General features: G+C 53.7%; 7 protein-coding genes across 7 annotated transcripts; 3 read left to right on the top strand and 4 right to left on the bottom strand.

Moving 5' to 3' along the window:
* Positions 1-253: 253 nt before the first annotated feature.
* On the top strand, positions 254-2,130 carry MYCGRDRAFT_108217 (uncharacterized protein; the record flags this gene model as incomplete). Its single annotated transcript, XM_003855348.1, has 4 exons — positions 254-693; positions 835-931; positions 1,530-1,641; positions 1,694-2,130. 4 exons carry the CDS (start codon positions 302-304, stop codon positions 2,128-2,130), a joined length of 1,038 nt encoding a protein of 345 aa, XP_003855396.1.
* Positions 2,131-3,012: 882 nt separating this feature from the next.
* On the top strand, positions 3,013-5,651 carry MYCGRDRAFT_84779 (uncharacterized protein; the record flags this gene model as incomplete). The annotated part of the gene is made up of 2 exons (XM_003855349.1): positions 3,013-5,308; positions 5,362-5,651. 2 exons carry the CDS (start codon positions 3,013-3,015, stop codon positions 5,649-5,651), a joined length of 2,586 nt encoding a protein of 861 aa, XP_003855397.1.
* Positions 5,652-5,856: 205 nt separating this feature from the next.
* On the bottom strand, positions 5,857-6,507 carry MYCGRDRAFT_91009 (uncharacterized protein; the record flags this gene model as incomplete). Its single annotated transcript, XM_003855042.1, has 1 exon — positions 5,857-6,507. The coding sequence occupies one exon, from the start codon at positions 6,505-6,507 to the stop codon at positions 5,857-5,859; it is 651 nt and encodes a 216-aa protein (XP_003855090.1).
* A 313-nt stretch (positions 6,508-6,820) lies between these two features.
* MYCGRDRAFT_108215 (uncharacterized protein) lies at positions 6,821-8,959 on the bottom strand (the record flags this gene model as incomplete). The annotated part of the gene is made up of 3 exons (XM_003855041.1): positions 6,821-7,151; positions 7,207-7,277; positions 7,327-8,959. 3 exons carry the CDS (start codon positions 8,908-8,910, stop codon positions 6,821-6,823), a joined length of 1,986 nt encoding a protein of 661 aa, XP_003855089.1.
* A 555-nt stretch (positions 8,960-9,514) lies between these two features.
* Positions 9,515-10,348, bottom strand: MYCGRDRAFT_55708 (40S ribosomal protein S18; the record flags this gene model as incomplete). The annotated part of the gene is made up of 3 exons (XM_003855040.1): positions 9,515-9,976; positions 10,055-10,161; positions 10,266-10,348. 3 exons carry the CDS (start codon positions 10,326-10,328, stop codon positions 9,679-9,681), a joined length of 468 nt encoding a protein of 155 aa, XP_003855088.1.
* A 196-nt stretch (positions 10,349-10,544) lies between these two features.
* Positions 10,545-11,112, bottom strand: MYCGRDRAFT_103372 (uncharacterized protein; the record flags this gene model as incomplete). The annotated part of the gene is made up of 1 exon (XM_003855039.1): positions 10,545-11,112. The coding sequence occupies one exon, from the start codon at positions 11,100-11,102 to the stop codon at positions 10,881-10,883; it is 222 nt and encodes a 73-aa protein (XP_003855087.1).
* Positions 11,113-14,359: 3,247 nt separating this feature from the next.
* On the top strand, positions 14,360-15,755 carry MYCGRDRAFT_68796 (uncharacterized protein; the record flags this gene model as incomplete). Its single annotated transcript, XM_003855350.1, has 4 exons — positions 14,360-14,753; positions 14,815-14,902; positions 14,962-15,389; positions 15,442-15,755. The coding sequence occupies 4 exons, from the start codon at positions 14,576-14,578 to the stop codon at positions 15,660-15,662; spliced, it is 915 nt and encodes a 304-aa protein (XP_003855398.1).
* Positions 15,756-19,790: the final 4,035 nt, after the last annotated feature.

Genomic DNA, 19,790 nt, shown 5'->3' with positions numbered 1-19,790 from the left:
ACGAGGCGGGCGCCGTTTGGCACGACGTGAAAGGATACCTTGTACAGCGCATCCGGTGCATATCACACAAGGTACACCCGTCAACGAGTGACATGTTTCAGAGCATCGTGAAACTCCTGATGTTCCCGCCATCCCTCTTCAAGTTAGAACGTGGATCTACAAGAACCAACACCATCCCTGCTTATGACAACAGCCCTTGACGAGATATAGCAACACTGAATCTCACACCTTCCTTTCCCATTCTCTCATTCTCCCGCAACGACACCCGAACGAAGCAAAGCAAGTCCTCGGAGCAACCACCATGACATCCGATTCTCTCTACGACCAAATACTCGACCTAGAAGAACAAACATGGGAAGCTCTACAATCTGACGGAGCCGCTCTTACGCCGTTCCTCACCAAAGATGCCATCTTTCAATTTCCAATGGGCCTCAAAGTCACCGCCCACACCGAGCCGACCGTCGAAGAGATCTTGCATTCGTCAGCGTTCGTACCCTGGAAGACCTTCAAGCTGAGCAAAGTCGATGTTACCCACGTTGGTCCCGAAGGAGCGGTCATCTCATATCGAGCAATAGCGACCAGGGCGTCGGCGGATCCTAGGGACGATCAAGAGGCAACGTTCGATGCGTTGTGTTCGAGCGTGTGGAGGCTGGAGGCTGGGAAGTGGATGATGTGCTTTCATCAGCAGACCATGTACGCCTAGGGCGTGCATACAGGAAATCTGAAGATTGGGGTTGCAGGACAGGCAGTCTAGCGTGTTCCAAGGCGAACTGGATCAGGTCGGCTGTCGGTAGTCTTCTGCCACAGTTCTACCCTGACGGATCCAGTAAACAGGTACTCAACAATGCATTGGCTCCGATTTGAGATGCACCCCGGCTGTGTGGAGTATGTCGTAATACAACATGTTGGAGAGCCGCAAAAGCGCGGTCTAGTGAGATGTATGTATCAACTTAGATACGCGAACAAGTCGTGCGAAAGCTTGAGCAGAGTGCGAGTCCTCACGCTGACGTTCTGAAGGTAAGAACGAGGTGGGAGAGATCCTGTCACTCTGTGCAAATGACAGGTGCGACCGTGAAGGGCACAATGGTATGATCCTTGTCACTCCACGGAGACGTGCAGGAAAAGTGACAGAATGATACGTACGTTTGTCGAATTGCGCTCCTCTATCGATAAGCATGGTGACACCATGAAAAGACCCTTCGACGAACACTGCGACCAAGAAGCCTTCAGAACTGTTGCCGCATTTTTCTGCCGCACCAAACCGACATACCAACTGCCACACCGCTCAAAGCGCTTTACCAATTGCTCACAACCGCTATGCCGCCGGACGTGCCACCTGACATGGAGACCGACGGACTCACGATGAGGCTGTTAGCCTTAGTTCAGTACTGCGAAGGTCCCAAGGCAGCCGAGATCAGACATGTAATGTCAAAGCTACCGCTCGCAGCATATCGGGAGCGAGGCACTGCGGAGAAGGAGGTAGACTGAAGACTGTCGCTTTTGAGAGCTTGCCGCTGACTGTACCTCAGTTGGCAAAGTTAAAGCAAGAGAACGACGACTTGAAGCAGAAGCTCGCGAACCTGTCAGCTCCTGCAGGCCGCGACCCACGTAACCGCTTTCAAGGCGATCAGGCCTTACACGGTGAGTAATGATCTTCTGTGGTCCGAGGCCCCAGTTGCTGAAACACGCACAGATCTACGAGCTCTTCCTCAGCAAAATCCGCTCGGCGTGCCGAACATGCAGCACTCGCAACCTTTGCAATCTCGACCCGCACAGACCCTCCCGCTCTCCATTCCGAATGCTCAATTGCCTGGTGGTCCACAGAGCGCCCACCGGAACACGTCTCCGACCTCTTCCGACCTCTTTCCAGATCGTGCCGCCAAGCGACTCAGAATCGACTCACCCCAGGGCGCCACTCTCCGCCGTCCGGCTTGCACAGGCTGCTTCCAGAACAACCTGGTGTGCGATGGCAGAGTCGTCTGTAGCGCTTGTCGCGATCGGCGTTATGGATGCGAGTATCGCTCGTGCCGGGACGGAGCTACGTGTGCCGATGGAACATGCAGTCGTCTGCATCCAGGACAGTGGGATGAGCAGGCTGAGCCGGATCGAAAGATTAAGCGATTCACTTAGGGAGAATTGAGTATGGCGGGCGGTTCGGAACGCGCTGTTGTGCCCGATGGCGATGGCGATCACGAACTATTGGAGCACGAGCAGTTGTACGGAACCCTGGGCCAGCATGGAGGTTAGAAGCAGCTCTGCAGTGGCTGTTGAATCGTCTGGAAGGCCATCGAGCACAATTTCAAGCGTTCTGCACCTGGAGAGTAAGCCTCAATGAATCGTCTCCTGAAAATCATGATGGTTCTGTTGGTGACTCGCTGCATCAGATGCCTCGGTCAAGGGACCATTCTTCCGGGCATCCTCTGTCGGTGATGGCCTATGCCTATAGCCATCAAGCCTCAACTGAATGGCAGACTTCGAGGTCCATGGACTGGAGTACTGTTTTGTATTATCCGCATTGATCACGAGAGAATCAATGGATTCGCTTGAACTTCTGCAGGTCTTCGGCGTAACATGCGCCTGCCGTCCATAGAACTACCCAAGGCGAAGTCAGATTGCGAGGGAGTGAAGAGAAGTGAAGCGACGTCACCTCCTCGTATAGAATAATAGTAACCATGTACTCTGAGCCGTGGGAGAGCTTCTGCTAGCCGGGACATAGCACATCAAATCATCGCGCAGATCTCACATGTTCAAAAGTGAGGTCGAATGGGCAGGAAACAAGACGTCTTTGTGCTTTCTTGAAGTTCGGCAGCCGCAGGTACATCCAACGTCACCCTGAAGTCGTTCGCCAAGGACTCTCCCAACCACCAACGACGCCATCGCGTCTCGTGATAGCTGAGAACCAGAAAGTCAAACCCGGCCAAGGACGACGTGACACAAGAGATGGCCTCCCTCTCACCCAACAGCAAAACTCGACCGAGCGCAGGCGCCCGACAAGTCACTGCGCCGGCGAACATGAACGGAATGAATGGACACTTTGCTGCTGTCGGGGGCGCCTCGAACCCCAAGGACTTCGAACATGGCGTCCAGGTCATCGACGGGGACAAGAACTTCAATCCGGACCTACCGCAGTACCTAGGATTGGAGAACATCATTCGATCCGGCTTCAACTACCACATCATCTCCGTCTTCGGCAGCCAGAGCACAGGCAAGAGCACGTTGCTGAATCATCTCTTCGGCACGCAGTTTGGTGTGATGAGCGAAACGGAACGAAGACAGACCACGAAAGGGATATGGATGTCAAAGAACAAGAAAGAGCATGTTGGAGACGGTCCCGGACAAGCCATGGCCGAGAACATCCTGGTCATGGACGTGGAGGGTACTGATGGGCGCGAGAGAGGAGAGGATCAGGACTTTGAACGCAAGAGCGCTCTGTTTGCGCTGGCCACGAGTGAGGTCTTGATTGTCAATCTCTGGGAGACACAAGTCGGCTTGTACAATGGAGCGAACATGGGTCTGCTCAAGACAGTCTTCGAGGTCAACTTGCAGTTGTTCCTCAAAGATTCGAAAGCAGTCCCACGCAGTCTTCTCTTCTTCGTGATCAGAGATCATGTCGGTAGCACCCCGCTGGCCAATTTGAAGCAAACTCTGATCTCGGACTTGTCGAGGACGTGGTCCTCGCTTTCCAAGCCCCCTGGGCTGGAAAATAGCAGTATCGAGGACTACTTTGACTTTGCCTTTGTCGGTCTACCACACAAGCTCTATGCACCCGAGAAATTTGAGAAAGAGGTCGCGAAACTGGGTGCAAGGTTCCGCGAGGGCTTCAAAGATCCCAAGCGGGCTGGCCTTGTGGACGAATCAACGGAGCCTATTCTCCTTCCCGAATACCATCGCCGCATTCCAGCCGATGGTTTCCCGATGTACGCGGAGGGTGTATGGGAACAAATCGACAGCAACAAGGACTTGGATCTGCCAACTCAGCAGGAGCTGCTCGCACAATTCAGGTGCGATGAGATATCGAAGGAGGTTCTGGTTGCTTTTGATGAGATCATCGCTCCACTGGAAGAGCTCCAGGCGAGTGCAATTGCTGCAGGAAAGCTTTCTGTGATTTCAGGGCTTGGGCAGAAGATGATTGGCGCAAGGAAGGCTGTCCTGGCTGGTTTCGAGGTCGAAGCCAGCAGATACCACAAGGGCGTCTACAAGACGAAAAAGGGTGAACTTGAGTCGAAGGTCGATGGTAGATTGAAGACTTTGTTCCAGGGCCAGATCAGCGCTGCCCACAAGAATGGTGTGAACGAGTTTTCGGACGCCGTGACGAATGCGGTCAAAGCTGGACAGAAGAAGGGCGCAAACTACGACTTCCACCAAATTGTGCAATCCGAGAAGAAACGAGCTCTGGAGAAGTTCGATGCGGAGGCCAAAGCTTCTTTGATCGAAGGAGCGCCATGGAGTGATTACAAGCAACAGCTGAACTTATACCAAAAGGACCTCGAGCAAGTCAGCTCCCGTCTGAGACAAGACGAGATGCGACGGTTGGCGACGAGAAGTGAGCGGTGGGTGCGCACTAAGCTTGGAGAGAATGTTGGAGTTGAGTTCAACAAGCTTGGATCTGGACGCGCGGGCTCCGGCGCACCAGCGGAAGGACAGAAGCCGCCGGAGCAAGACCTTTGGGATCGCATTTGGAACGTCTTCACCGATACTGTATCCCACGCGGAGACTCGCTTCACCGAGAGAGCTCGCAGCTTCGATGCAGGCCCTGATGAAGTCGAGGTCGGCCTCTGGCGATTGCGGAGAAAGTCTTGGGGAGCGCTACGCGACAAGATCGATGAAGAGCTCATGGAAGGCAACTTGCTGCTCAAGCTGCGCGAGAACTTCGAGGACAAATTTCGATACGACTCGGAGGGTGTGCCGCGGATATGGCGACCCACCGATGATATCGAGGGCTTGTACACTCGAGCGCGAGAGAGCACGCTGACGCTGATTCCTCTGCTTGCCAAGTTCCGCCTTTCACGCACATCTGCCTGTCCACCCTTGGATGCCTGGGTCGGCGAGCCTCCTAGCACCGTCACAGCGACTGATGAGGAGGATCTCCATCCAATTGGTGGCATTGACGCCGACGAAGGCAAGACTCTGGACGAGGAGATGACAGTCCTCAGCGATGCGAAGCAGCAAGATTTAACCACCCGATTCAAGAAGACCGCGGATGGTGTGTATGTCGAGGCGAAGCGAAGTGCCATTGGTGGCATGACGCAAGTGCCTTTGTATTTCTACGGTTTGCTTTTGGCTCTTGGATGGAACGAGCTTGTAACAGGTATGTTGACGATTACCCCTCTCTCGTGTCGGCATCACACTAACCAGCCACAGTACTACGCAACCCACTCTACTTCATTATGCTCATCCTCCTCGGTGTTGGCGCCTACGTAACCTACACGCTGAATCTCTGGGGACCGATGCTCCGCATGAGCAATGCAGCGAGCACGCAGGGTTTGGAGATCTTCAAGGAGAAGCTGAGAGAAGTTTTGCAATCGACCGAAACGGGCAGAGAAGCTATGCAGATGAGCGAGAAGGCAGGATACAGCATGGACACTTTGAACAGTAATGGGAAGACCAAGGCGAAGACATCGGCGAAGGAGGACGAGGTCGACGAGATTTGAGCGAAGAGAAAACATATTTGCATAGCGCTTGGAGCTGTCAGTAGCACTTGAGCGGAATCAGACCTTGTTCATTGCATAAAAGAAGGACTTGATTCCGCCGGTGCAGTACAACAACAAATTAATGGCAGTATAGTCGCCCATCTTGAAGCCTCTCGCTCCTTCGCACCGACTCACCCAGCTTACTCAAGAAGTCTACGCCTGGCCGTTACTTCGCCGTCCCATCGGGCAGCGCCTTCGCTACCCATACAGACACCCTGTAGTCATCGTGTGCTCCCTGCACGAGCTTCGCAATACCGGCCGACAGCGCCTCGTCGGGCGTGATTGAGGGACACGCGAATCGCATCTTGTAGTCCACGACTACATCGTTGTCCTTGTCGACCGCAAAGTTGACGTCCGAAGTTTCGCCCGCCGGGTGGAGGAGCCAGGCAGTCTTGACCGCGCAGTTCTGAAATGCGCCGAATCCCACTGGTGTCTCAGGTGGCTCGAAAAACTTGGCGGCGCATGGTTCGCAGGCAAGGACTGATGGCACGCTCGGCACACTCGGGTTCGTGCTGGGCTCTTGAGATGCCGGGCAGGCAATTGCGCTGGCTGACGCGAGGATGATATTGCCTGTGAGAGTGGCCAGGAGACCAGCGGCGGACAAGAGCGCGAAAGCAGCCAAGGTGGCAGCGCCGACAATGGCGCTAAAGACGGCGCCCGCGAGAGTGAAGAGTAAGCCGATGCCGGAAGCGATGGCTGTGAGCGATATGGCGGCGACAGTGATGAATAGTCCGCCGGCCAGGATGGACCCGAAAGTCCAAAGGAAGTACTGCGATATCGACCACGGCTGCTGGCTATCCTCTGTCTTCTTTGACATTCTGGACGAGGATAACGGCGCTGGTAGAGGAGTATGATCCTTGGACACTGGTGCTAGTCAGCAGCGTCTGTCCACAAGTGAATGGTGTGTACCGACTGTTGTTGAGATATCAATGAATTGCTGTGAGTGTGTTGTGATGCTGGATTCAAACGGCGATGTTGTAGATCTGGAAGTTCAATGATCACAGTAAAAGGTCGGAGTTTGCAGGCAGACGCGGCGGTACTGAGTCGTCATTGCAGCCATTCGATGAACGTTTGGGAATCCCCCGGCTCTATATCCAACCATGGTAGCCACGTTCAGGCTATGGCGACATCTAAGCCTTCCTTTTCCTCGCAGTCGCCTTTTCCTTCCCACTTGAAACCGCCTCCACTTTGTCGTCAAGTTCTCCCTTGAGCTTGCCGGACACATCAGTGGTCTTGCCATCCGCCGGAGTCGTTAGCGGCTTTGAAGCCTGCTTGCTCTCAGTCTCCTCATCGTCGCCTCCCTGTCCAAACTCGTTGACTCTCGTGTAATCGACCTTGTAGGCCCATGCCTGATATAAATAGAAGAAGAAAATGACATCGTCGCGGAGGGTGGCGAGACGATGGAGAAGTGGCATCTTGATCGTGAAGGCGAAGAGATCGTCGATGAAGGTGTTGAGAAACCTGGTGGGTGTCAGCTTAAGCAGTGCAATGTCACGTTCATCGACTTTGTACGCACTTGTACATCATCGTCCTTGCGGGCATGTGAGCCACTGACTTCAAGCGATAGTTGATGTATAAACTTGGCACCTGCGGTATGTTAGCATTTAGGCTTTGGTGGACCATGAAAAGAGCTTACCATCATGAGGAAACCATAGGCGTATACGCTACCCACGAGCGTCGCAATAATGAAGCTGTACCAGCTCTTGTGAGTGTCGTAGATGAGCGAGTAGGCAGCGTATGCCAGCAGGAGCGGAACAGCGATGATGCCCATATACTTGAACGCAATCTTGTCGTACTCTTCAGTCTTCTCTTCGGTCTCACTGAGCTTGTGCTTGTCTTCGAACACGATATTGTATGGCAGACCAAGCTTGTGAGCATATGTTCCAGGAGCAGGATCCCGAAGGCGGACATCGACGGTCTTTGTGATCTTCCAAGCTTCGATTGCAATGCCTATTCCTTGGCCGAATAAGATCATCCAGCTGGTGTTTTCGTTGTTGTCCATGAGATACAGGAAGATAATCGTTTGCATGACCACGTTGGAGATGATCGTCCGGACAGACACACCCACATTATCCTTCTTATTGCGCCAATGCCCGACATCAGACTTGAACGCGAGAAGCTCGAAAATCATGTGCAGCACACTGGCGAAGACAGTTGTGCCCAGCAACCAGGGATTGGTGTCGAGCAAGGTCTCCTTGATCATCTCCATTTCTGAACCATCTCCACCGCCTGGAGTGCTCTCCCCACGAGCGACTTTCCGTGCAGTCTCTTTCATTCCCTCGTCCATGCTAGCCATAATGCCAAATTGCCAATTGGCAAGGGTAGATACGTCCACGTTGATGGGCAGTCTATCAACCGGATGGGTCGCATTCAATTCAGTCATATGAGACTTCAATTGCCAAAAGGTGTTCAGATAGACAACAGGATAGTAGTACGCGTTCCTCCCAGTGGCATCGCGGGCGTCGGTCACATCAAGGGTATAGAATTGCCTCATCGCGGGATGCATAGTCGGCCATGCCACGTTGCCCGTATCCGGGATGAAGGCGAGCGTGAAATTGGGGTGGTAGTAGGAGGCAATCGTTGGCGCATTGTAATCCTCGACTTCGATCTCTTCGGCTTCGTCGGTACTACTCTTGCTGTCAAGCAGATTGCGAGTCTTGCGGACCTTCTTCTTGCCCAAGTATTGGGTAAGAGGTTTCAGCATACGGTACGCCTTGCTTGGATCATAGTTCGGCGATACAGGATCAAGCTCTGCACCAGTCTGTCCCACGAAGATGTGTGCCCATAATGTCCCGTTATTCTGCACGTTCTTTGGCACCGCGAAGCTCTTTGACACATGGCGATGATCACCCTTCGACTTGTCCGTTGAAAAGTTCTTCTCTTCTACAATCAAACTTTCTGCGGGCATGTTCCTCAACGGAGGCATAGCGACGCTCGGCGAGATGTACATGCTGATATCGACGTTCGTATTCGCCGGCCACAGTGGAGAGAGAGTTTGAGGGATCGCAGTATATGAGCCCGCATCTGCGATTGGTTGGCCACTCGGTATGGCCATCTCTGGAGTCGCCGCTGGCGTCTTCGAGCCACCCATGAACTGCTTCATGGCGACTTGAACGGCAACGAAGAAGGCGAGGTTCTTCCCGATTGACCAGGCTCTGGCCGTCCAGTCGGTCTGTTGGCCTTGGACCGCATCGCCGGCGGGCGCTGCCTGTTGCGGCATTGTGAGGAGCGAGGTGATGAAGTTAGGGATTGTTGCGGAGTTTTGTCATGTCGAGCAAGTGGTCCGAATCTTTTGGCATCTCGAGAAGTGAGCTCCCGTCGCGCCCGTAAGTTTAAGCTTTTGAGCGGGTCAAAGAAAGTGGCCGCGAGACGGAGATAGATTCGCCTCAACTCTGGCGACGGCATTGCGAATGCTATTTCTCTGGTATCGTGTCTGACTTGCAACAAAGCGTACGCGTTATGATTTCACTAAAACCATTGCTCCAGCTTTAAGCTGGATTTTCTTGTCCGGCGAAGAACGTCGACAGCGAGTCCCTCCAACGTTGCAGAGCATACTAGTGGTCTTAAATTTGTACCCACATGTCTGCAGGGCCAGCTAAAGGAGGGACTGTTGTTGTCAGAAAGGCCAAGTCGCGATCATGTCACACAATAATCAACATGCTCACGCATCGACCCATCCACATGGAGTGGGCAAGCGATTGAGATGGGACCGCAGCGTGGAAGCATTGTTCGAGTGGGCCACCACTGCGTCGTCGCGGATCCTGTCCAGTGTTCATCACCTGCTGATCCCGTGCCATCTTCCTTCACAGTGACACAATGACCCAATGCTGAACTTGACGATTGGATTGTGGCTAGGCTATCATTCGCGTTTTACCGCAGCGTGCGGACCGCTATAGCACCCCAAAATGCAAGACAGTACGCCGGAGGCCATCTGTCGGATGTAGACGCCATTCCCACCATCTCGTTGTACCATGAAAACCGCACACAATCAACCCTTCTTCTTGCTGACACCGACAGTCCTGCCCCGGCGACCGGTGGTCTTGCTGTGCTGTCCACGGACACGGAGACCCCAGTAGTGACGCAGACCCCTGTGGGCACGGATCTTCTTCAGTCTCTCCAAATCCTCACGGAGCTTGCTGTCCACACCGTTGGCGAGCACCTGGTAGTCCTTGCCGTCCACAATGTCGCGCTGTCTGTTGAGGAACCAGGTGGGGATCTTGTACTGAGTCGGGTTCTGGACGATGGTAACGATGCGCTCGAGTTCTTCGGAAGTAAGCTCGCCGGCGCTGTAGGTGATTTGTTAGTATTTGTTCGTCCGGACAGCCGTGGCGCAGGCCATGTTTCGAAAGACGAGGGAGTTGTACCGCTTGTTGAGGTCGACATCGGCCTTCTTGCACACCAAGTTGCTGTATCGGCGACCGACACCCTTGATCTTGGTCAAGGCGTACATGACCTTCTCTTTGCCATCAACCTGCTCCATGGTTAGTGTTCGCATCTTCCATCGGCCTCGTGTGCCTCCATCGGATCGGTCGGGCGTTTTCGCGAGCGGGAATTCGTGGGGCGGTGTATACGCACGTTGGTGTTGAGGAGACGCAAGATGAACTGGAAGTTCGACTTCTCGCCGGTGACGAGAGACATCTTTGCGGTTTGATGAGGGGGATTGTCGTGCGTGGAGTGAGCCTGTCAAAGAACGTCGTCGTGAACTTGGGAATTTGCGCTGGAGTGGGCTTGGCAGGTGCAACTTTCGAGCTAGTGCTAGATTGGGTTAGACTGAGATTTCGCTTGCCAACTCCACTTCGCCCGTTCGGCTTTCAGCAAGACGACGGACGACACGGCCACTACTCATTCAGTACCTCTTTTGATCTCTTGTAACCCACTTACGAATTTGAAGAGCCTTCATACTGTCTCAAAGCTCCAGCATCATTGACTACCTCCAATCTTCACAAGCATGTGAACGTGGCACACGTGAAGCGGACAGGCAAGACACCATCATCCCGTGGTCAAGATCCAATGACAGCCTCGCGACTCCTTGACCTTCCGAAAGAGATTCGTCTTCTTATCCTGGAGCACTTGTTCGACAATGACAAGCCAATCATCATCGGACGACCATCGAGCATGCCCTGGCACGGCAAGGCGTCCTCGTACTATCCCCCAATTATGAAAGTCTGCCGTCTACTGCGAAAAGAGGCCCTACCATTGTTCTATAAAGGTCGGCGTGTCATACTTGTCCTGAGATTCCGCGAAGGACGTGCTCAAGTCGACAAATGGATCAAGACCGAGCTCTCCGTGCCAGCCATATGTCGAAACATCAAAGAAGTATCGATTCAAATTTTTGAGCTTCCTCATCGAACGACGGCGATGTCTCTGGACTGCAAATCTCTCTCCATACTCAACAGAGAAAGCTTCGTACATCCATTGACTGGCCAGTCGCTTAGGATCCTCCGTGAGAGCGACATCATACTAGCTGGACTGCGGGAGCGAGGCGTTGAGATGCACATGTTGCTGCAAGAAGCTGTCAGTCAGCTCGTCAGTAAGATCACAGCGGGCATCGAAGAATCTCGAGTCATGCAGAGGGAATGCATGGCGAATCTTCAGCTCCAAGGCTATACAGATTTCCATCTGCGGTTTGAGGTCATCAGTATGCTCTATCATGGTTGTGGAGACTGAGCGAATGTTCTTTGGGCTGAGGTCACCGCGGTGTCTACGCGCTTGGCCGCGGTGAGAATCTTTCGGAAGTTCGGCGCTGGCGATCGAAGCGGTTGTCACAGCTCTGAATGAGGGCTGGGAGACGTTGCCCACGGAACGAATGATGGGACCATGAACGCATCAAACTGAAAGATCTGCTACCAGCGCGACCCGCGACGGTATGACGGAAACTTTCCATGATGATCGTCGACTCTTATGCACGATGTATGATGCAAATGAACATTCATGCGTGATCACTCAAATCCTCGATTGGTGTCGATTTGGTCGTAAGAATGGCTCAGAACACGACTTGGACCTTAAGGGCATCCATCGTAAATGTAAATGCGACACCCAAAGTCGTACTTTGCATTGCTCTTCCCACATGGTCCGCCGTTGTACCCTCAGTGTCTGCCGAATGCGCTCTGCGTGTCCAGCATGAGATTGGCGACGCCACTCTTATTCATATCGCGAGCTCTTCTGCTTCAACGGCATCTCGATAATTGACCATCCCAAAGCATCGCGAGCCATAGAGACGACGAGCCATAGAGACGACGAGCCATAGAGACGACGAGCCATAGAGACGACGAGCCATAGAGACGACGAGCCATAGAGACGACGAGCCATAGAGACGAAGAGCTGAGCAAAGTAATTAGGAAAGAAGTACCAACACACACCAAGACAGTGTCAAAAGGACAGCCCCAAAATCCATGCTCGAAATCTCTGCGTCCAGTCTCTCCTCAACATCGTACAGCTGTTTTTGCTTCTCTGCGGTTTTTTCGGCGAGGCGCTGGCTGCGTACTTTGGCCTGGTGGGACATGGTCTTGAAGTGGTGGTAGCTGCGGAGGAACAGGGCCCACCGTGCGGCGGCTAGACTGAAGTTGAGCCTACGGTTGCGGTAGAGTCCTCGAAGCGCTCCCATCAAGTCTGGCGAGGTGACTCACCACCAGCAGATGAAGAGAAAGCTTCGCACATGGAATGGTGGAGGCGCGGGCCGAGCGTGGTGCACTGGAAGTGTGGGACACCGTTGAGGCGTTCGAAGTGAGACTGACAAAGTGGATAGTCGCTGCAACATGACGGGAAAGCTCTGCGCATGCAGGCTTGGACCTAAGGATCGCAGTAGGTGCGCTGAAGATCTGGGATGGTTTTGGAGTGCTCGGAGCGAGTCTGGCGAGATGACCAAATGCTCGAGATTGAGGAGAAGGCCTTGCGAACGTCTCTCTGGAAGCGTGGACCGTAGTGGGTGCGCTGGAGACGTGAGATGGTGTTGAAGGTAGCCCAAGCCATCATGGAGCGTGTGCAGAGCATGATGGAGGGTCAATCTCAGTGTTGTTGTCGAGTCGCGGCGGGGTCTTGAGTTGATGTGGTGAAGTGGTAAGGCGATGAAGTCGTATGCTTACAGACTTGCGGCAGTTTTATTCTTGGCCTCAACTTCGTCGAAAGAGAAGATAGAATTCAGCAAAGATGGCGGACTGTGCGTGAAGCGCATCCGTTGACTCAAGAGATGGCTGACGTAACTCGCAAGTGCGCTAAAGTAGCGCGAAAATTTCGAGGTGAATGAATTCACTCCGGAGGCGCCATGGCCCAGCAGCCACGGCCAGTGAGATGAGAGAACCGAGTACAGACTGACCTCAGATGATCTGAAGAGCCAGAATTCAAGCATGTATTGAAGCCGACTCCATCGAACTCACATAAACGGCACTTAAGCTGGTGTGGAAGATACTGGCGATATCCAAAAAAACCATCGATGAGCGTTCAAACGACGGTCTCTTCCTGAGAAAGTGTATACCTACAGCCACGGAGATCAATGCAGCCGTGCTCCCCACGAAAAAATGCAGACAGCCGGTGGACTGTCCTCACGCGAAGACATTCATCGACAATCGCAGGATATAGCTGGCGGCCGTGGACAAGGGAACTCGGCGGTACAGAAGCTCAATTGGTGTTGTTGACAGATTGGGACGACCGAACCTAGTCATTCGAATAAGGAGATCGTTCAGTCTTTGGCGAAGATGAATTGTGCGGCAGCATCAGCGGGGTTTGTAAACGAGCGGTCCGTGGCAAATTCTCAAGCACGAACCCGAACCATCATCGGGCACGTAGCAGATCTGGCAGGAGCACGGACTGGAATCCGAGACTTCGTTCGCATGACCCAAACGTGCCTGACGTGATGGCCACGGTCCCCAGATTGAGATGTGCCATTGCCGTCGCAGCCTCATGCAGCGGTCCCTTCAGCATACGTGAAGAGGTCGAAATTGATGGAGCTTGAACTGTGACACCAGAACACCCGGAGATTGGCAGATCCAAGGGTAAGGGATCTGTTTGATGATTCCAGCAAAGTCCCGTGCATGATGACGCTGCCTCGAGACTCGAGAGTAAGATGGACGCCCTCATGCCTAAGAAGACCTGACGATTCTCTGGCTGCTCCACGGAATTCCTGTTGAAGAGCTCTTGAACAAGGCCAGACAAGTGTATAGAAGAGCAAATAGTCGAGTAAGTTGGCCATCTGCCAACTGTCAAACGGACCCCAAGCAGGGAAGATGGTGCAGAGGTTCGGGAGGTGATGATGGAAAGGGCTTGTCGAACCTTGCCGACGGCCTCTGCGACCGCTACTTCTAATTGGACGGCCAAATATAACTGTTTGAGACACGCCCGTACCGAAGATCATCTCGCGGTTTGCTGCTTCAGCCGCGATTATTATTCATGATGCTGCGAACTTGAGAAGAAGTCCAGACAAGTTACAACAGCACACGAATCGACACCGAATTTCATCATCAAATCGTTGGTCCTCGGCTGGAGATCAGATGTTCGAAAAGCAATCGCCGCATCTCCGTCTACACCCAATCGTAACATTTCCAGCCTTCACTTGATCGCGGGCCGTAGCGCCCGAAATGATGCAGCTCCACTAGACTGGTCGCTAGGCGGACAACCCAATCTCTCGAAACTTGATTCACTCTCCACGATTTCGCTCGACGCACGTTTGCGCACACCCTCGCTGTTCGTTGCCATTGCCCCCGATCACGGCCGGAATCGACATCTAGCGACCGTCATTCAGCGAACGGAGCCCTTCGTTCCAACAGCAAAGCGTCGACGCTTCTTAACGACCTGATCATCGAACCCGACTCAAGCTTCCGGCGCGTAACGTTCGCTCCTCACGTCGAGCGACCGCTGCGACCTCGCCGAGTTCACACCACCACCCAAACACCATGTCGCGCTACGGGAAATGGGACGACTTTTGTCGAGACAGTGGCAATGGGCATGCTACGATACCGGTCTGCAATCTGTTCGACCAGTCAAGGGCACGAGGAGGCAGTGAGCCGTACTGGGGCGGATGCGAGCTTACGGGCATTTCATTGGGAGGGAATTCATACCTCGCGAACTTGGGTGCGTCAGGAGGAGACAACTATATCCGCAAAAGGAAGTGCAAGATCTAACACTCTCGCAGGGTCAATACTCATCGCGTTCGTCGCGATTCTAGTCTCGCTATTCCTGCTATGGAAAACGGATCGCAAAAAGGCTGCGGTTGGAAGAAGGTCAGTCGAATCAATGCGAGACGAAGTTTGCGACGTGACATACTAACGTCGAGTCACAGGGAAATGCAAATATTCCTCATCGGATACATAATCATTGAGATCTGTGAGATCTTCACGATCGGAGGCTTTCCGCTGGATGCCGCGGTTAGACGCGCATTTTCTGCCGCCCACATCGCTGCTGTTGTTGCTACACTATGGATCCTCATGATGAACGGCGCAGTCGGATACCAGCTCATCGACGACGGCACACCACTTTCGATTGGACTTGTCTTTGGCTCTGCGGCGGCGCTGTTCGTTGGCACTGGCTACATCGCACTCGACACAGCATTCAGCTGGACCGGCTTCTTCGACGATACGCTCCCACTACCCAATCAGGCATACGCGCTGTACACGTTGTACCAGCTCGTACCACTCGTCTTCTTGGTGGTGTACTTCCTGTTGGAGACATTCTTGGTTCTCAAGGTCCTAGGGGAGATCCGACCAATGCGTAGGTCGATCGCACTCCAAAGTGATCAAGTTCGTTGCTGACTTCATCACAGTTTTCCTCATCGGAGCCGCTCTGCTTTTCGCCATTGGTCAAGTCTTCCAATACGTGATTAGCGTCCACATCTGCAACGGCACGAAAGGAGCGATCAACGGCGGTCTCTTCTCAACACTGTTCACCCTACTTGCCGTCGCTGCGACATGGGTATTCTGGTCCAGCATCACAGAGGACGACTGGCCGATGCCCGCCACATCTGCAGGGAGTACATACACATAGCGTTGCTTTTGGATGATGGCGAAGCGAACATAGGATGGAGCCAGCCTTGGATTTCTGTAGACGGGTCATGCCCCCAGCCTCACAGCACTGTGTTTGCGGCTCGCTCGAGGAGATGTCATCCTCTGGACGAGCTGGCGACGCAGGAAAGAGGGCACGGGTGGAGCTGACTTTCTTTCACGAGTGATGTGCATACTTAGCGACATGATAAGATACCTCTTAAAAAATTAGTAATGCTGGCAATGCCGAAACTTCCTCGCCCGCACATCGTCTACCTTGTGGTGTTCTGCATTGAAACATACAGTGAGCGAATTGAGTGTTAGGCATGCCTGCCCATGTAAATATAGTTCTATCCCGCGTTGGCCGTTCCCGAAATTCGTGGACTGCACCTTCCATCAACAACTCTTTTAAGTTGTGACACAAGATCGTCGCTCTTACTTCCACCACCTGCAAAAACATTACAACAACAAACAACGAAGACAACTTGAATGTGAATAGTGTCGCTTACTGCTCACATTCCTCCGGGCGGTCTCACTTCGGTCCAGGGACCCTCACGTCAAGCGCAGAATGACACGTGCCTGGGAATTTCTGATCTCGTGTTCAGAACAGTAAGACTTCCAGAAGCCGGCGCTTTTCTCAACGGCGCGCTGCTGCGCATCAAGCTATGAAACAATAAGCTTTTCTGCGCAAGGAACATCGTATCATGATCAAAGCCAAAAGACCGGTGGTGTTTGACTCCGGCGAGTCAAGTGAAGGAGATAATGACTCCATCGGAACCGATTCTACAGCAGAAAGCGCTCAGCTAGATGTGTATCCGGTCGACAAGATTCTTGCCGAGACTGGAGCCCCCGGAACAGATCTCCAATATCTGGTCAAGTGGGAAGGCTATCCGCTTGCGCGGGCCACGTGGGAGCCGCCCGAAAACATCACAACCAAGAATGTTTTATCCGTATGGGCACGAGAGAAACGTTCAGTCGAAGAAGGCAGCGCAAAGCCGTTCGACTACTTCACATGGTTCGAGGCCAAGGGGGAATATGAACAGCAGAAAGCGGAGCGACACAGACGACGAAAGCTCAAGCGACGGAAGCGAGGCTTGCCGGAGTCGCCAAACAGGGTCGACAGTAGTGGGGGCAGTGAAGTTGACGAGGACGGTGCATCTGATGCTGCTGATGTGGATAAGCGAAACGAGCCACCGACGACCTCTCACGAAAGACACGACAGCGCTCAGAAGCCTGTAAAAAGATCTGTGGTGAACCAAAGCTCTACGGGCGCTCGCAAGGGCGTTGCTCGCCGGATAGTGAAGCGATCTCGTGTCGAGTCCAGTGAGTCGTCGAGTGAGTCGTCGGAGGAGTCGTCGGGGGAGTCGTCGAGTGAGGACGATGTCAGGGGCCCACGACGACGGCGACAGCCCGCGAGGAGGAACACAGCAAACGTCGCATCAACATCCCGGGCATCGCCAAGGAAAAGGCGTGATGGTCAGAAGAGCACGCACTCTCATCGGTCAAACTCTACCGCGGAACCCACGGAGAACATAACCCGAGAAGCAGCATCCGCAAAGCCTATCCGAGTTGCAGCTCGTAAAAGTGCTCCTAGCGGCGGCAATGCGCCTGTGGTTGCGACTCGGGACGTCCTTGCCAATTGGACGGCTCCCAAGACCAAGAGACAGCGGCCTCGTGTGTCTGGAGATACTCCCAAAGATTCCACCGATCCGAAATTCAAAAATCTTTCAACCCAGCATCGGATGCAGCTATACAGCAGGAACGAGAAGGAGCCGGACATCAACGCCCTTGCCATAGTCGATTTCAAGACCGGCAAGGTGATACAGCCCAAGGCGAAAGAGACGCCTACCGCATATCTCAGAAGGTCGCCTCCGCCGCCACAGCCTCCTGTAGAACGGTCGACGACTTCGAATGAGGACGAACGTAGACGTCAATCGTCAGGCCTCAGCATACAAGATCCAAAACGGATAACATGTTACTTTTGGTTGACCAGAGGAGGATGTGCTTTTGGTCCCGACTGCAAGTGGGCTCATGAGGATACCGGTGTCTATCAAGCGCCTCCTGACAGTACAGGTAGGCGCCGCCTTGACGCTCGTTTTGAGCCTACAACGAAGAACGACATCCCAGCCCGAGGAGACCTACCGCGCCGGTACGATGCGAACGGAAACCCCATCCCAATGGCCGAGGGCACAGACTGGCCAGGCAAGAAGGGAACAACGTGCTACTTTTGGCAGCAGGGGGAATGCCAATTTGGCGATGCCGAGTGTGATTTCGCGCATCACGATACAGGCAAATATGCAAAGCCTCCACCCAATGACAGTCGGCGCTCTGAAGCTTCGATCGCGAATGAAAACCCTGTGCGTCCGGTCGAGGTGCATGGTTCTAGCAATGGTGGACCAGGTCTACCACACAGAGACTCCGCAACGCGGTGGAATAGGAAAGCCTACACCTGCGTCTTCTGGCAGAACGGGAATTGCAGCTCCTCGGACGAAGCGTGCGAATTTGCCCATCGTGATACTGGACTCTACGTGGAAACGAGACTAGCGACTCCAAAGGAGACCACATGTTACTATTGGCGGACCAAGGGCAAGTGCGAGAAGAAGGACCACGAGTGCAAGTTTGCGCATTATGATACTGGAATCCACGCTTCACAGCCGGGGACTTTCAACAGAGGTCGTGCTCAGATGATTCCAGTTGTTCCAGGAGAAATTCCCGCTGCCAACTCCGTGCCCGTGGCACCCAGAGAGGCCATGCGTGCCTCTGCAGACCCGCCTGCTCCACCGAAAGGGCCGAGCATCTGGATTGCTGCGCAAACAGGCGATCAGCCGGGCGATGTGCGGACAGCGGACCTCGTCGCGTCGCCTATGGACATGAGGGACGGGCCAACGCAGTATCCACTGAATCCTACCCCAGTCTCACGCGGCGCTACATCTTTTCGTCGTCCCAGTGTGACGGCGGAGACCCTGACAGCCGAACTTGTGGTGTCTTGCGCTGGAGATGAGCAGCCACTGCAGCTTCAAGCAAGGCTAGAAATGCACGATCTGGCGCGGCTTGGATTGATTGTTGGGACCAAACCACGTCTGGAAGTGGATCGTATGGTCGTCGCTGCAGACTTTGAGAAACTAGTGTTCGAACAAACAAGTGGCATCGACGAAGTGATTGCTTTCGGTGGAATCTCGTTAGCCAATCAAGAGATCGCCCGGGAATTGAGCGATACGTGCAAGAACAACGCTTCTGGCTTCATCGCCGCGGTGAATGGCCACACGGCGAAGATCTTGATCTATCCGAGCGATGTAGAGGGCTGGAAGTTTCTTGACAGGCCTGGCATGAAGTTTGATGGGCCTTTCAACTTTCGGATCTTCAAGACTCTGCCAAGCGTCGAAACTCTGCTTCCTAGCATGGAGGATAAGAGACTCCCTGCCATTGCGATCGGAGAAGACCTCGCGAAGCTGCCGACCGACACGCTGATCAACAAGAATGGCACGCAAGAAATCAGGGCTGTCTTTCTAATGCTGTCTCCTATGCATCAGGCTGAGCTAGAAGTCTATGCCGCCTACTTTGCAGCACTAGACGTGAAAGTCTACCACTCTGGGATGGCTGGAGCGTGGGCGCACTTCCGCAGGCACCACAGGGGCACCCACGGATTGCTCATGATTCACACCGACATCCCACTATGGCAAATTCCGGGTCTGCATAATTTCCTGCAGTATGGCAGCAGGGTCTTCAAAGTTGGAGGAAACGTCAATGATGTCGATCCGGGCTTCACTTGCGAGAGACTCTTTCCAATCGGTACGGCGGTCTTCATCACCGACGACTTGTTCGCGCACTACCCTGAAGAGGCGACGGCGATCATTCAATCGTTTGTCAAGCAGCACAAGGACAAACCTGATGGAGCCGAGTTCAATCGAATCGTTACTCGTCCTGGAGTCAAGTTATGGTTGGAGAAGCTAGCCGAGGAATCTCAACGGCGTGGAAGGGGAGACTCTCGGTGGGTCAGGCTGCACGAATGCATGTGCCAGCTCTGTCCGCCAGAAGATGAGGATCCAGACGACCCACCAAACCCCTTGCCGGACTCATGGCTGGTCTCCATCGCTCCAGAGCTCCTTCCTTCCTTCCGAGGACTGTGGGAGAA

The sequence above is a fragment of the Zymoseptoria tritici genome, chromosome 2 (assembly GCF_000219625.1).
Source record: "Zymoseptoria tritici IPO323 chromosome 2, whole genome shotgun sequence".
In the NCBI taxonomy this organism is placed as follows: Eukaryota; Fungi; Ascomycota; class Dothideomycetes; order Mycosphaerellales; family Mycosphaerellaceae; genus Zymoseptoria; species Zymoseptoria tritici.
This window is presented reverse-complemented; position numbering and strand designations above follow the sequence as displayed.